The 17,342-nt window shown below is 36.5% G+C and overlaps 1 protein-coding gene across 5 annotated transcripts in view; it reads left to right on the top strand.

Moving 5' to 3' along the window:
* The window catches only part of SYNE2 (spectrin repeat containing nuclear envelope protein 2), a 379,604-nt gene that overhangs the window by 164,990 nt on the left and 197,272 nt on the right, over positions 1–17,342 (top strand). For all 5 annotated transcript variants that reach the window (XM_032134991.2, XM_032134990.2, XM_032134988.2 and 2 more), the window contains exons 33-45: positions 1,365–1,523; positions 2,472–2,633; positions 4,914–5,015; positions 6,233–6,433; positions 6,772–6,943; positions 7,676–7,788; positions 9,173–9,375; positions 9,829–9,948; positions 10,047–10,335; positions 11,487–11,638; positions 12,396–12,705; positions 14,794–14,958; positions 15,940–16,281. In XM_032134991.2, the coding sequence (XP_031990882.1) occupies positions 1,365–1,523; positions 2,472–2,633; positions 4,914–5,015; positions 6,233–6,433; positions 6,772–6,943; positions 7,676–7,788; positions 9,173–9,375; positions 9,829–9,948; positions 10,047–10,335; positions 11,487–11,638; positions 12,396–12,705; positions 14,794–14,958; positions 15,940–16,281 (2,490 nt within the window). The remainder of the gene's footprint in view (positions 1–1,364; positions 1,524–2,471; positions 2,634–4,913; positions 5,016–6,232; positions 6,434–6,771; positions 6,944–7,675; positions 7,789–9,172; positions 9,376–9,828; positions 9,949–10,046; positions 10,336–11,486; positions 11,639–12,395; positions 12,706–14,793; positions 14,959–15,939; positions 16,282–17,342) is intronic.

The following is a 17,342-nucleotide window of genomic DNA, read 5'->3' as shown; positions in this document are numbered from 1 at the left end:
ATATATATATATATAGCTGAATTATATTTGCTAATATTTTGTTAAGGATTTCTGTGTAAATATCCTTGAGAGATATTGTAGTTTCTTTATTGGTACTGTAAAACTGGCTTTCAGAAAATTGATTGGGAGTGTTTCTTTCTCTTCAGTTTTCCAGGAGAGATTGTACATAATTGCTGTTAAATCTCTTTTAGATGTTTGGTCAAATTCTCTAGTGAAACCATCTGGACCTGTAGATTTCTTTTTGGGGAGTTTCTACATTATTCATTCAATTTCTTTAATATTAATAGGGCAATTCACATTGTGTATTTAATATTGGATGAGTTGCTGTAGTGTTTTTCAAAGTATCTGTCCATTTCCTCTAAGTTTTCAAGTTTGTGTGTGTAAAGTTATTTGTAGCAATATCTTATTATCTGCTTGATATCTGTAGTGTCTGTAGTGGTATCCCTATTTCATTCCTAGTACTGTATTGCTTTCTTCTCTCTTTGCTTTTGGTAGTCTTTCTAGAAGTTTATCAATTTTACTGATCTTTTGAGAGAACTAGCTCTTATTTTATTGATTTTTTTCCCCTAATGTTCTTGTATTTTCAAATTAATTGATTTGTTTTAATTTTCATTATTTCCTTCCTTTTGCTTGCTTTGGGTTTATTTTGTTCTTTTCTTAGATTCTTGAAGTGGTCATTTAGATTATTGATTTCAGACTTTTCCTCATTTTTAATGTATGCATTTAGTGCTATAAATTTCCCTCTCAGCAATACTTTAACTGTGCTATACAAGTTTTCGTGTTTTATTTTCATTCCGTTTGATGTATTTAAAAATTTCTCTTGAGACTTCCTCTTTGACTCATATTTAGAAGTATGTTGCTTAGTTTCCCAGTGACTGGAGATTTTCGTTTTGATAAAGTAGCATTTTGCCTTTTATGTTAGAAATGATAAAGTTAGAATCCAAATGTTTATTTTATTCAGATAAGTGCTTAGGTTCTTTGATATGAAAAAGATGATTCTTATTAGGCAGATGTAGGGACTGTCTTTTTTTTTTAATGCCATTGAATGCAGATGCTTTTTTTGGCAGGTAGAATCTTATTTCACATGGACAAGAAATATGGTTTTAGAACACTATAAAAATTTCCTCATGCAGAGTGGGAGGAATTTGAGTATAGGATTAACATTGAACCAGTGGTTAGGATGCTAAAAACTTTTCATTGAGAAAGTGGGACAATAAAAACCTACTGTAAAAAAGAACAATGTAAGAAGGTATTATGCTTTGTTGGATATTGTTTTTAAGCTCAATATCCAACAATAGAATTACAATTCTTAGCTGTTTGTCTATATCAATATATCAAAAATAACTTTCATATCTTTTTTACAGATTGAAATTGTCAAAGAAGAATTTAATGAGCATTTAGAAGTTGTAGACAAGATAAACCAGATCTGCAAAAATCTACAATTTTATCTAAATAAAATGAAAACTTTTGAAGAGCCCCCTTTTGAAAAAGAGGCTAATATTATTGTGGATAGATGGCTTGATGTAAGTGATAATTTCATTGACTGCAAATTTAATTGTTTCCAATATTTTGGTGTATCTTTAGTATTTTTATTTAATTCAAGATTCAAAAATACTCATTGTAAAAATGTTCAAATTATATAAAACTTAGGAAATAATTTTAACCCCAGAGTTGGGACTACTAACAGATGGGTTCATCATCTTGTACATATAGAAATACATACTTGGCTTTTAAAAAATAAGTTCATTAATATATTGCCTGTTCATGCAGTATACTGATGTTTAACTACATATTTAATATGATTTTGGTTGAGTAGTAATGATTTTACTAGTTTTTGTTAATTACAAACTAAGAACTCATCTGCATATTTTCATCTGGGTTTTTAAAAGCACCATTTAACAAAAAAAAATGTGGTTTAGAAATGAAGAAGACTAGACCCAGCATGGTGGCTCACACTTGTAATCCCAGCACTTTGGGAGGCTGAGACGGGTGGATCACCTGAGGTCAGGGGTTCGAGACCAGCCTGGCCAACATGGTGAATCCCGTCTCTACTAAAAATGCAAATATTAGCTGGGCATGGTGGTGCATGCCTGCAATCTCAGCTACACAGGAGGCTGAGGCAGGAGAATCATTTGAACCCAGGAGGCAGAAGTTGCAGTGAGCCAAGATGGCGCCACTGCACTCCAGCCTGGGTGACAAAGTGAGACTCCGTCTCAAAAGAAAAAAAAAAGAAATTAGGAAGACTATTGATTTCAATTGCATATAAGCTACAGCAAATCAGGTAAGTTTTATTTTTATTTTTTAAGAGAAAGAACTACATGATATGTTGAAGCAAATTTTTGTTGATGAATAAAACAAATTATCCGGTAATAGTAAACTAAAATTTTATTTTAAAACAGTGTTTGTCTGAAACAGTGGTTTTCAGACTTTTCACTGCTACATATGTTGTTTCTCTTTTTAAATTACGGTAGATAAATGAGAAGACAGAAGATTACTATGAAAATCTTGGTCGAGCTCTAGCTTTGTGGGACAAACTTTTTAACTTAAAAAATGTCATTGATGAGTGGACAGAAAAAGCCCTTCAAAAAATGGAATTATATCAATTGACTGAAGAGGACAGAGGAAGGCTGAAGGTAATTTAACAGATAAAATACATGCTTTTCTTGGTACACAAGTGACATTTTTTATTTTTTTATTTTTTATGAATATAGTCAACAAATATATTAGGATGCTCATATGTGACTTTGTTATCAAGAAAATCACAGACATTTTTGGATCATTATTCAGCTGTTGAATCTACTACCCTTACCAATACTTTGAAAGTATGGGATTTAGTAAGTCTATTGCTAGATCTTGTTATATAATGGGGAAACATGCTAGTATTATGTATTACAAATTGTTTTTAATATTTTGATAACTATCATGTAATTGTTTTCCTTTGTAATTCTACCTTATTTAGTTTGTGCTTTATTTTGAAATTGCTATTACGCAAGGGGTCTATAGGCTTCACCACACTGCCAAAGGGATTGGTAGTATGAAAAAGATGACGAATTCCTAGCAAAAGTGCCAACAAAATGCATAATTGCTCCCGGGTAGCGATACAGACCCCAAGGTTGGCAGACTTTTTCTTTTCTCTTTTTTTTTGAGGCAGAGTCTCATTCTGTCACCCAGGCTGGAGTGCAGTGGCACGATCTCGGCTCACTGCAACCTCCACCTCCTGGGTTCACATGATTCTCCTGCCTCAGCCTCCTGAGTACACTGGGATTACAGGCGCACACCACCACACCTGGCTAATTTTTTGTGTGTTTTTAGTAGAGACGCGGTTTCACTATGTTGGCCAGACTTGTCTTGAGCTCCTGACCTCGTGATCCGCCTGCCTCAGCCTCCCAAAGTGCTGGGATTACAGGCGTGAGCCATTGCGCCCAGCCAGCAGACTTTTTCTTAAAGGGCCATATAGTAAATATTTTAGGCTTGTGGATCATTTGTCTCTGCCACAGCTGTTCAACCCTGCTGTTGAAGAAGGAAAACAGCGAGAGACAAAATAAATGCTTGAAAGCAGCTGGTTTCCAGTAAAAACTTTATTTATAAAAACAGGCTATCAGCTCTCTGGCTATAGTTTGTTAACCTCTGATCTAGACCATGATTTTAGACGGCCTTCTTCATATTTGAATTAAACGATGCCTTTTAAAGATTAGAAAAAATACATGGCTGAGTATCACCATCTTTATAGAGTTTCAAGAAAAGCTACTTTTTAAAACAACAATCTCAGGTTGTGGCATCTGGAAAGAATCAAAGTTATTTGTCTTTCAACTCTAGGAAGAATTCTTCCTAATTACTTGTTTGTTTACATATTATTTGTTTGGATCATATAAATTTGTTGTCAGCTGAATGTGGTGGCTCACACCTGTAATCCCAGCACTTTGGGAGGCTGAAGCAGGCAGATCACTTGAGGTCAGGAGTTTGAGACCAGCCTGGTCAACATGGTGAAACCCTGTCTGTACTAAAAATACAAAAATATTAGCTGGGTGTGGTGGTGTGTGCCTTTAATCCCAGCTACGTGGGAGGCTGAGGCAGGAGAATAGCTTGAACTGGGGAGGCAGAGGTTACAGTAAGCAGAGATTGCACCACTGTACTCCATCCTGGATGACAAAGGGAGACTCTGTCTCAAAAAAAAAAAAAAAAAAAAAAAATTTGCTCTCTTGCTAGGTCAGAAAACAAGCCAGCTGTTGCCAGTTATATGTGGTTCGATGTAACATAAAAATGTATGCTAATGCCTCAGATCTTGTTTTGTCTCTAATTCTCACTATTTTATTCACTTTTTAATTCATGTATTTATTTTTACATATTTGGAAAAAGTTTTTTAACTGTTTGGAGATTTCAAGTTTCCTGGATAAATTATAATAGGTATTAAGTAAATCTATGATTTTCTAAGTATAAATGAATCATTTCTAAGAGTCCTTTAAATTTGTCTTGGATTACAGGTTGTTTAAAAATCTGAAGTTAAGAATTGTAAACTGACAGCTGTGGGCCAAAATCTGCTAAAATTGTGTGTCCGTGTGTGTGTGTGTGTGTGTGTGTGTGTGTGCGTGTGTGCGCGCGCACGTGCAGATGTGCTCACACGGGGTATGCAATTTATAAATATATTTATGAAATTGAATGCTTTAAGGCAGACCGTGCATTCTCTCGTGGCACAGGCCTAGCCTTTCTCTTGTCTTATACCTAGAAAGACGCTTGGTTGTAGCATTTGCCTGACCCCTGAAGGCACTTGGATTTGTAACTCTAGGACTCTGACAAAACACAATGGGAAATTCAAGGGCTCTCTCAGTTTCTATGTATAAACAGTAGTAATTATGAGTATCAGAAAATAAGGTATGAAATAAAAAGACACTATCCTTTAAAATTACATGTTTTAGGAAGAATTACAAGTCCATGAACAAAAAACTTCAGAATTTTCTAGAAGAGTGGCTGAAATACAGTTTTTGCTCCAAAGCAGTGAAATACCTCTTGAATTGCAGGTAAGAATTTTTATTTAAAAGTTTCAGTTATTGAGGCTTCAGTAAGCCATAGTCATATCACTGCACTCCAGCCTGGGCGACAGAGCAAGACCCTGTCTCTAAAAGAAGAAAGAAAAGGCCCAATTAAAGATTCTCTATAACAGGGGTGTCCAGTCTTTTGGCTTCCCTGGGCCGTATTGGAAGAAGAATTGTCTTGGGCCACACATGAAATACACTAACAATAGCAAAAAAATTTCATAATGTTTTAAGAAAATTTAGGAATTTGTGTTGGGCCATGGATTGGACAAGCTTGCCCTATAGCCTCTAAAATAACGCTTAAAAACCATGCATTCTAAACATAATGCCTAAAATAAAATTAGGATCATTTATTCAATTCCTATGTTAAGTCCCACCAAATTTCTAATAGTTGGTATAGTTAAATGTATTTATTCCATATTTAGCATGAATGATATTATAGTTTTGTATTCCTTTATTTTCCCCTCACCTATTTCACAGGCCTCAGGTATGGAGGGCAAATGTTGCCTGTGCGTCTGTTTAAAGTAATGATGATTTTCTATGTGTTTCTTGGGTATAGGAAGGAGAATTTCACTCAAGTCATCCTAGGTTTATTATTCGCTAGATGGAGAAAGAGAGAGATTGCCCCAAGTATGGTTTTCTGTTGTGTGAAGAGATTTGTTTTTGTTTTTCTTAGCTCTAGGTACATAGTGGTTGAATATGAGTGCTGGAGTTAAAACCTTCTGGGTGAGGTTCCAGCTGTACTACCTTCTACCTTTATAATCTTGGACAAGTTACTTAACATTCTTAAGCCTGTATTTTGTGCACAAAGTGCTTAACACAATGCTGTGTACATCATAAATACTCAATAAGAAGCAGGCTATTTAACTTTTTTCTATATATTTTTCTTTATATTTTATGTCGTGAGCACCATGAGACAGCACCTTAGTTGGTATGCTAGATTAAACTTGTGTTGCGGGGAAGGATCAAGTTTGTCTCTTAGTAAAAAGTCAGAATATCTGTTTCGGTTTTTTTTATGTTATGCTTTATCCTTTAAAGGCAAAATTCAAATTGTATCAGTGACATAGAAAAATGTAGAACAATGAGAAGAATGCATTTCACATTGATGTGAAGTAATCTCAACCCATTCTCTAGCAATGCAGTTGTCTTAAATCTAGTTAAATAATGACCGTTATACAACTTCATATGTTTCATGATTTCAGGTCATGGAGTCGTCTATTTTGAACAAGATGGAACATGTACAGAAGTGTTTAACAGGAGAATCCAACTGCCATGCACTCAGTGGCAGCACTGCTGAGCTAAGGGAGGATCTCGACCAAGCCAAGACCCAGATCGGGATGACTGAATCCCTCTTAAAAGCCCTGTCTCCTTCTGACAGCTTGGAGATCTTCACTAAACTAGAGGTGCTACCCAGCTGCTTGTCTTCTGTGGTTCAGATTTATTTTCACACTATTTGCAGTTGTCTTGAGCTCTTAGAGTTAATAAAAATAGAAAAAAAAGTCGAAGAAGAAAACTCAGAAAAACCGCTTTTGTATATTTAGCATTTTCATCTTTGAATTGCCTTGTGTGTGATAATTATTTGATATTAACTTACATTGTATCATACATTTACTAGCAAAGAGAAAGTGAATCCACTCAACAGAGTCATTGAGATTTTTACAAAACAATTGAGATCTAATATGCTTTGTGTAATTTGAGCCTGTTTTAAGATTTAATGGTTGTTGTTTGTTTATACATTTAGGAGATACAACAGCAAATTCTACAGCAAAAACACAGTATGATATTACTTGAGAATCAAATAGGTTGTCTGACTCCTGAACTCTCTGAATTGAAAAAGCAATATGAAAGTGTCAGTGATTTATTTAATACCAAAAAAAGTGTTTTGCAAGATCACTTTTCTAAGTTATTGAATGGTGAGTGCAACATTTCTCTTATTTTGTTTCTGGGACTCTTGAAGTATGAATGTAGTACTGTGAACACAAAGGCTAATCTAAGCCTGACTTAGAGATGGTTTGCACAGACTACATTTAAGGAAATAATGATCAGATAAATCTTTTGGGAGCAAAGACTGATTTATGCTTGACATAAATAACATCTAGTTCTTGCAAGCTCCAAATCTTTCTTTCTTGAAGGTAAATCACTAAGGTCCTAGTGTTTGACCTGCTCATTGTGGTTGGTGAGTCTGGGGAAATACTGATGCACAAGCTGTCCGGGCAGTATCCTTGAGTGTCCTGTATGCTTGGACGTTTGGTATAGAAAATACACTACAATTATTTGATTAATTGTAGTAAAAATACTGGAGGCATAGAACTGTATCTAAATAAATAGGGAGGCCGGGCGCGGTAGCTCACACCTGTAATTCTAGCACTTTGGGAGGCCGAGGCGGGTGGATTGCTTGAGCTCAAGAGTTTGAGACCAGCCTGGGTCTCAAACCTTGGTGAAAGGTTCACCAAGTTTATGGTGAAACCTTGTCTAGGCTTTATTAGCCCTCAAAATTGGGTTTCAGAGGTTATTACCACTTTCACAATGATGTATATCTATGGCATGGGAAACAAGTTTCAAAATCTCTCACTTTAACAAGATGCATGCAGTCTTCCTTGAATGAATCTTCCTTAAATGAATAGGGCTTTTTTTCCCCCCTGCAGATCAATGCAAGAACTTTAATGACTGGTTCAGCAACATTAAAATGAACCTTAAGGAGTGTTTTGAATCATCAGAAACAAAAAAGAGTATGGAACAAAAGCTACAAAAACTTTCTGTAAGAGACATATGTACATTTTTAATGAAAATTTTCAATACTAAAATACTGGAGGCGTAGAACTGTATCAAAATAAATAGGGAGGCTGGGCACGGTAGCTCACACCTGTAATCCTAGCATTTTGGGAGGCCGAGGCTGGTGGATCGCTTGAGCTCAAGAGTTTGAGACCAGCCTGGGTCTCGAACCTTGGTGAAAGGTTCACCAAGCTCGTGGTACAACCTTGTCTCTACAAAAAATACAAAAATTAGCTGGGTGTGGCAGCAAGTACCTGTGGTCCCAGGTGAGAGGATCGCTTGAGCCTGGGAGGAGGAGGGTGTAGTGAGCTGAGATCATGCCACTGCACTCCAGCACTCTAGCCTGGGCGACAGAGTGAGACCCTGTCTCAAATAAAAAAGATACAGAGTAATAAGTACTTTGATTTACTAATATTTTCACATGAGATAATATTCCCAAATAACTTGGCCTTTTTCCAAATATTTAAGACTATTTATTGGGTATGTGTACAAATGGCTTACAGAATCTCTACTTTTATGTAGATTCTAAGATGCTGTTTAATTTAGTGTCCACTGGTGAATTCAGTTGTGTTGAAATCCTATTTGATAAAAAATAAAGACCTAATTTGGACTTTAAAATCCCCTTTCTTGCAAGAGGTATTTTGACTTGTTTATACATCTTTTTCCAGTTATATTTCTTTTAAAAATTGCCGCTGAACTTCAGTACATTTCTGGTTGGAACGTAGTGGAGGATATCCTGAAATGAAAGAGTTCACGGGGGCGTATGAAAGGCCTGTGGTACCCTAAAATCTTGATCACTTTAGGGTAGACTATCTATTACTTTAATGTTTTGATGATAAGTTATGTTCTTAAGCTTATCAATGGCACTGAATGTTCACTATTTAATTCCTTGCTTTGATGGTACCATTCTTTACTGATAGAATCACCCCTCTTCTAACAATTTGAAGTCTCATCTTTTTTTGTTTGCTTGTTTGCCTTTAATTTTGCCCATTGCATGGGCCTTAACAATTGATGCCCAAACCTTGAAACGTAAACATTGAGATAAAATTCTTATTTGGGCAACGTTAAATAGAGAATAGTCTGTGGAGAAGTTGGACGCAGCCAGGCTAGGAAAGTGTAGCTTTCCTGGTCTTGCTCCTGCTGATCTTCCTGGTGGCTCTGTGTTACTTTGCTTGATGTAATTCCCGGGAAGTCAGAACCGTTATAAATTATCTGCCATTGGAGACAGCCACATCTCCATCACCCTTCTTTCTATAGGATCTTAAGAAGGTGGTATGTCTGTGTACTGGTTTGGAAAAGTGTCGTGAGGGTGGCAGAGACCACATTCAGACTTGCCAGGAGATTGTAACGGACTTTTTGTTTTTCTGAAGGATTTCTTGACTCTTGAAGGAAGAAACAGTAAAATAAAGCAGGTGGACAGTGTACTGAAGCATGTGAAGAAGCATCTGCCCAAAGCACATGTGAAGGAGCTTACCAGTTGGCTCGTGGGTCAGGAATTCGAATTAGAAAAAATGGAGTCCATATGCCAGGCTCGAGCAAAGGAACTTGAAGACTCCTTGCAGCAGCTACTGAGGTAGGAAATAAAGGTGATATCTAAATAACATGTTTTCTAACCATATCTTTATTTGTACTCTGCGTCAGCGCAGAGAGCACTGGGACACGCAGTACACACAAATTTCACACACAAAAGACGTACTTTTCAATCCAGGTTTGGTACTATAAATATAAAAATTGGGGAAAAATCTTCACATTGTCTAATGCAGCAAAGGTTCATGGGATAGTCTGAAAAAAGTTTTCTGTTTGTTTCCTGTTCTCTATGAGACATTTGTGTGGTTTTCTTTAATATTATAGAACCCTGCTGTCATATAGGCTGTTATTTAGATTTTTTATATTACAAATTAAATTCTCTGTAAATTATAACAAACATATAAAAACCAGGTTGAGTCATAAGGTCTGTGCCATCTTTTTCTTTGGTATAAACACTTTTTGCTTATTTTGTATTTAAACATTTTTAATGCTCTTTTAGACTCCAGGATGACCACAGAAACCTGAGTAAGTGGTTGACTAATCAAGAAGAGAAATGGAAAGGAATGGAAGAATCAGGGGAGAAAACTGAGCTGTTCTGCCAAGCTTTAGCTAGAAAGAGGTATAGCTGATCTTGTATGAAATACATTACCTGAGATTATGGTTTCTTCCATGGTGTGGTTACGCCTATAAACTTTAAATGATATTTGGAATTTACAGGGAACAGTTTGAATCTGTGGCCCAACTGAACAACTCTTTGAAGGAATATGGGTTTACTGAAGACGAAGAAATAATAATGGAATCAACATGTTTGATGCATAGATACCAGACATTACTGAAACAACTAAGTGAAATCGAGGAGGAGAAGTTACCACCCACAGAGGACCAGAGCTTTAATGATCTTGCACATCATGTAATTCATTGGATAAAAGAGATTAAAGAGTCCCTTATGGTTTTGAATTCATCCGAAGGCAAAATGCCACTTGAGGAGAGAATCAAAAAAATCAAGGTATAACTATGGAAACTAAATTTCAGAAGTCCGAGTGAACTGTAGTTTTGAAAAGATTTAGGGGAAAACTGTAAAGATGTGCTTCTTAATGGAAAATCAGATCACTGTGGAATGGTTGAAGAAATTCAAATCACTGAGCTTACAAAAAAGAAGGGTTGTGACAGATCTAAAATTATTTTGATGCACATTAAAGAGGGAAAGCATGTCCTGTCTTAGAGCAGTGCCTATTGTCCATCTTCACTGAGTGCAGAAGAATTGAAATAAAGACAATGGATCAGAGCTGCTAGTGGGAGAGAGTTTGCTAGGATGTCAAAAGAACATATGTCAGTATAGCAGAAGCATCAGCAATGTCGAGGCAGGGGAGTTCTTCAGAGTGGATGTGTATGGTTCATAAAAGGTTATTAGATAGTGGGAGGGGAAAGCAAGGAAGTCTCAAGCTCCCTTGGGCTCCATTTTTATCTAAGGAGAGATGCAGTAAACATTTTTAAAAATTAAAATTTAATTATAGTAAATTTAAAAATTCAATCACTAGATAAAAATACAGGGGACAGAGGCACTTGTGCTTAAAAGGAACTCCAGGAGAACTGAAATCACGTTCACTGAAGCATTCTTAGAGGAAGAAATGGCCAAAAATCGTGAGCTCTTAAGGTTGGTGAGACTTAGTAAATAATCAGAATCATTTGGGATTATATCCAGATGTTTTCCCAGAGAAAGTGAGAATGAGAATTAATTACGTCATGATAGAGAAACAAGAGTTGGCATGAGGGACACTGTATTTTCCTATGGGAAGTCATAAGTCTACGCTTAGGTTATAAAAATGTCTTGTCAGATTGTTTTCATAACTCTCCATCCATAAATAATAGAGTGGATAGGAAGAGGTTTTGCCAGGGTTTTGGGGGCATAAAGAAAGTATTGAAAATCTAGAGAAGAGCAGGAATGCAGTCAGCTCAAACTGACAAATATTTATGGAGAACTAACTCTATATGATGTGAAGAGAGATATCTTTGTCTTTGGGATACATATAAAAATGAAAAGATTATGTTGAAACATACACTACAGATAGAATATATAAAGCTTACAAATAAAGAGATACCATGTAGTATCTCTAAGTAATGCAAATGACATTATAAAATCTCTTTTATTTAATTCAGGAAATCATTTTGCTGAAGCCCGAAGGGGATGCCAAAATAGAGACCATCATGAAGCAGGCTGAGAGCAGCGAGGCCCCGCTGGTTCAGAAGACCCTCACTGACATCAGCAACCAGTGGGACAACACACTCCATTTAGCTAGCACCTACCTAAGGTAAAGGGCATGCCTGCACCACTTGCATCATATCCCACTGCCCAGTGAAGCCATAACAAGTATGTTTTGTCTGCCTTCTGGGTTTGGATATAATATCTGCTGGAGAGAAAGTCAGTAATGTCAGGGACATCCACAGTGTCAGAGACAGAAACCCAAACCAGACAACCTCATTATCTGCATGGTATCACTGTAGAATAATTAATGCTCTTAAATATTTATTTTAAGAAATTCTTCAATATGTGAACATTGATAAATGTTGGCTGAATCCAATGGATGTAATTCTAGTGAAAATTTTTAATTCATATCATGTCTACAATGGTACATTTAATATTTAGAAATGTGAATTTTATGTTTGTCTGAAGAGCCAATCAGATCCTGATTTTAAGCTATAGAAAGCATAAACTAGTTAGTTGATTAATATACGAAATGTTTATTTTACTTTATGAAGAAGTAAAGTACGGGAAAATATAATTAATAGAAACTGTTGGGACTTGTTTGAAATCTAAATTATTAAATATTCTCTGGTCAAATTATGTAACAGAAAACAATTATATTTTAGTAATGCTCAAATAATTTCTGTCTTGGTTTCTGAGCTAAACAGTGTTATTTAGAATGTTCTAATATCAAAAGAGTCTCTGGGAACAATGTATATTAGTGTTATTTTAATGTTTATTAGGATGTATGTTACGTAATATGCAAAATGCTAGTCCATTTTGCTAAATATCATTTCATTTATAAAATATTTTGTGAAATTTAGCCATCAAGAAAAGCTTCTACTAGAAGGAGAGAAATATTTACAGAGTAAGGAGGATCTGAGATTAATGCTCATAGAACTAAAGAAGAAACAGGAAGCAGGCTTTGCTCTACAACATGGTCTGCAGGAGAAGAAAGCTCAGTTAAAGATTTATAAGAAATTCCTCAAGAAAGCCCAAGATTTGACATCCTTGCTAAAGGAGTTAAAATCTCAAGGAAACTACCTCCTGGAGTGCACCAAAAATCCCAGCTTCAGTGAAGAGCCTTGGCTGGAAATAAAGCATCTACACGAAAGTCTTCTTCAACAACTGCAGGTGAGGTGGTCAAAATAATGCTTTAAATGATTGTTCTAATTATACGTAAGTATGCAAGACATATGTGGAACTTTCTGTTGTTGTTCATTTTGTTTTATTTTTTTGAGACAGGGTCTCACTCTTTGCCCAGGCTGGAGTACAGTGGCATGATCTCAGCTCACTGCAGCGTCAACCTTTGTGGGCTCAGGTGATTCTCCTGCTTCAGCCTCCCAAGTAGTTGGTACTACAGGCACGTGCCACTACACCTGGCTCATTTTTGTATTTTTTTAGAGATGGGGTTTTACCACGTTGCCCAGGCTGGTCTTGAACTCCTGGGTGCAAGTGATCCTCCCGCCTTGGCCTCCCAAAGTGCTGGGACTGCAGACTTGAGCCACACCTGGCCTGTTGTTGTTCTTTTGGTAAACTAAGAGCTTTCTAATTGGATTGATCTTGTTTGTTTATTTATTTATTTATTTATTTATTTATTTTATTTTTAGAGACAATGTCTTGCTCTGTCACCCAAGCTAGAGTGCAGTGTTGCAATCATAGTTCACTGCAGCCTCGAACTCCTAGGCTCAAGCGATCCTCCCACCTCAGCCTACCTAGTAGCTAGGACTACAGGCATGCGCCACTATACCCAGCTAATTGTTTTATTTTTGTAGAAATGGGGTCTCGCTTTGTTGCCCAAGCTGGTCTAGACCTCCTGGCCTTATATAATCCTCCTGCCTCAGCCTCTGGAATAGCTCAGATTACCTGTACGAGCCACTGCACCCAGCTCCTAATTTGTCATTTTTAGATGAAAATCCTAACTCTCAAGGATGGAGGAATAAATCCAGCTCATTTTGCTATTGTATTATTTGATGATGATGTTATATTCTCTCATCAGAATTCCCCTCTTTAGGGGTAGAATGGGTTAAGATTTTTCAGGCATCTCTATGAAGATAACAGTGTCAATATTATCCATCCATCCATCATCTATTGTTAGTAGTTTATGTCAGTTATCTTATATCCACCTTCTTATCAGTGCCTCCCCCTCACATCTTCCTGCCTGATCTTCAGTAAAATAATTACAAGGCAGGCTGGGCACGGTGGCTCACACCTGTAATCCCAGCACTTTGGGAGGCCGAGGTGGGTGGATCACAAGGTCAGAAGATTGAGATCATCCTGGTCAACGTGGTGAAACCACGTCTCTACTAAAAATACAAAAATTAGCTGGGCGTGGTGGCACGCGCCTGTAGTCCCACCTACTGGGGAGGCTGAGGCAGGAGAGTCACTTGAACCCAGGAGGCAGAGGTTGCAGTGAGCCGGAATTGCACCACTGCACTCCAGCCTGGCAACAGAGCGAGACTCCATCTCAAAAAAAATAATAATTACAAGGTAAAATATCAGCTTGTCATGAGAGAGTATATTCTTTTAATAGAACTGTTATAATTCTTTGTACACTGAAAGCCAGATTCCATGTAAAGATTGCCTGGGTAAGAAATCCTGCTTGTACAGATAGCAGAAGTTGGGCAGGGGTTAAATTGTTCTTCTGTAAATTGTTTAATTTAGTAGTTGCTGCTTTTTGATCAGCTGCGGTCATTGTATTTTCCTATCCCAGGGAGAGAAACTAAAGGTGGTTTTACTTTTGAGTTAGGATTACGTTTTCCTAACACACAGATTTGGAGTTTGATTCTTAAGACGTGAAACTGAGGTTAGTTTGATCTCATATGGTCTCATTTCCAAGTGTGGAAATTGGTAGTTGGTTTTATTGCAAAGGATAATTAAGGAAGCTGCTTTATCATGAATGTTTGGGATTTAATGATATAATTTGTAGCTATTTCATTTTATAAACATCTTGACAAATAAATTATCTTCATAAAGGGGAAATGAAGGCAAAGAAGCATGGAAAAAACATTGTTTTCAATAAGAGTCATTTTTTTGGGGGGGAGATGGAGACTTTGCAGTGAAATATCTCAAACTCTAAAATCTTAAGAACTCTAATTTATAGCCATATTCCTGTTTCAAGATGAAACTGGTAAACAAGTATTTATTAGTCATTTAATTATTTTGTGAGTGAAAACAATCAGAGAGAAATAATTTGTAAATTGTCTGTGGCTTTATTTTTAGGATTCTGTGCAAAACTTGGAAGGTCACGTTCGAGAACATGATTCATACCAGGTTTGCGTCACAGACCTGAATACCACATTGGACAATTTCTCCAAGGAATTTGTCAGTTTTTCTGATAAGCCTGTGGATCAAATAGCGGTTGAGGAAAAATTGCAGAAACTGCAGGTACTAAACAGTGTCCAGACATGATAGACATTTTAAAAAAAATCAATGTTAATTACAGTGTGATTAATCAGTGTCCTCTGTCAGAAATTCCACTGGTATTCAGATGACTCTTAGGTAATTTAAGCTCTGACCAGTCATAATAAATGAGATTGTCCTTCTTTAGTGAACAAATCCATTTATAATTTGAATTGACCCTCACTTGGTGGGCCCTCGGGGACAGTTTTACCCACTAGACTGTAGGACCTTGAAAGGCCTGTATGTTACTCCTTTATGTAACTTTAAAATCTATCCTAGTACTTGGCTGTTAGTTGGATGAATGAATGATTGAGTGAATGCTTCCAGTGTAGCCCATTAGGATAATGACTGATAAACCGTACATCATTCACCTAGATTTATTCTAGTTCAAAGTAGCTGCTGCAGTACATCAAATTCCTTTTGAGTCTGAAGTTCTAAAATTAGTCATATTTGTTTATGCATTTACTAAATATTGATTTTCTGATATATTTAAGGTAATACACTAGATGAATTTCTCATCAACACAAAGTTTTGCTCTGAATTTTAAATATTAGCATTAGATTCATGTAGGTACACTCTAAATGATTCTTCTATTATTTTTAATACTTCGCACATAACAGGCACCTATTATTCAGTGTTTTGATTGTATGACAAAGACGTATCTTGAACAAAACATATATATTCAACGAATATCTATTGATTGCCTCCTGTGTTGTAAGAACTGTGCTGTGAAAATTTTCTAAATTACTTGTTGCAAACATTTTAGTGTCTTAAAATACATATTTGAGAATTTGATCCAAGATGCAACATTGGTTTAAATTTTGCTAAAGTTTCTTCTATGTGATATGAGTTGTTAAGTTTTTAAGTATTTCCACTGGTGAAGCAAGAGTACTCTGTGATTTACAAAAGTCAATTAACTTTTGTGGCAATTGCATGGAGATATAACAATCTTTTCTCCACTCATAGGAACTAGAGAATAGACTCAGTTTACAAGATGGCACATTAAAGAAGATTTTAGCTTTAGCAAAATCCGTCAAGCAAAATACATCTTCAGTGGGGCAGAAGATTATTAAAGATGATATAAAATCACTTAAGTGTAAACAAAAAGATTTGGAAAACAGACTTGAATCTGCTAAGCAGGAGATGGAATGTTGTCTCAACAGCATTCTCAAATCAAAACGCTCAACAGAAAAGAAAGAAAAGTTTACTCTGCCAGGCAGAGAGAAGCAGGCCACTTCTGATGTGCAGGAGTCTACTCAGGAATCAGCTGCAGTGGAAAAGTTGGAGGAAGACTGGGAAATAAACAAGGTAAGTGCTTGTGATTGCACTTTCAAGACAGTGAGTCTGAGAATGAAGAGGTATTTGGCTCTGAAAAGAGGGTCGTGAATCAAGCATTCTGATTTCATAATTAAATCCTCAATGTCCTGGCTATTTATGAAGCCTACTTGTAAAAAGAGCTCTTAGAAAATTGTCCAAGATTTCAGTGGTGAAATATTGCTGTTCAGTCTGTTAAAATGTCAGTCATCAATTTAGATTTATTATTCTCTCTGATAGGTAATCAGATACCGTTTCTTGGGTCAAGAGCACAAAGGCAAATTAGAAAAGGTGGAAGAAAAGAAAATGTTCTTTACCTATTTTCTCAGGAAAAAAATCCAAGATCCCAATTTTTGGGGGGTTGATTTCATAATAAAATCAGAGACTGTTGGAAAGGATAGTTTCTTATCTTTTTCTTCTTGTGTTAACCCTCTGTTGTTAGATCATTTCGTGTGAGGATAGCAACATTTAGGCTCCTAGTTTTCCCTGGGGAGAAGAAAGAAGAATGTTTTCTTGTTTTCACTGTAAACAATCACATGAGTACATTTCTTGTGGCTCTTAAAGTGCTTTTCGTAGGTTGCAGATTGAAATGGAAATCGCACAAAGAGAGATCCAGTAAACTATATTTGAGAGGATCTCCCTGGCACGCAGCTTCTCACAGTCAGGGTCCAGTGGGACAATAGTGGAGGTTAGAACATTCAGATATGAATTCCCATCAGGTTTTTAGGGAGTAAGTAATCAACAGGAATAACGAGAACATGCACTTTTGTTGTCTCCCTAGAACAGAAATGCATGGAAGATTAAAGGAACCAGGCAGGATTTTCTAAAAATATGTAAAACAATGTGAAATGCCTATGGAGCACCTCTCTGTGAGGAAAGCTTTTTAAACAAATCCCACAGTGTTAGATATCGCTAAGGAAATGTGTCAGGCTGGGCATGGTGGCTCACATCTGTAATCCTAGCACTTTGAGAGGCCTTGGAGGATCCCTTGAGACCAGGGTGGGCAACATAGCAAGAACCCTGTCTCTACCAAAAAATAATAATATTAATAACTG

The sequence above is a fragment of the Hylobates moloch genome, unplaced genomic scaffold, assembly GCF_009828535.3.
Source record: "Hylobates moloch isolate HMO894 unplaced genomic scaffold, HMol_V3 SCAFFOLD_16, whole genome shotgun sequence".
Classification (NCBI taxonomy): domain Eukaryota; kingdom Metazoa; phylum Chordata; class Mammalia; order Primates; family Hylobatidae; genus Hylobates; species Hylobates moloch.
This window is presented reverse-complemented; position numbering and strand designations above follow the sequence as displayed.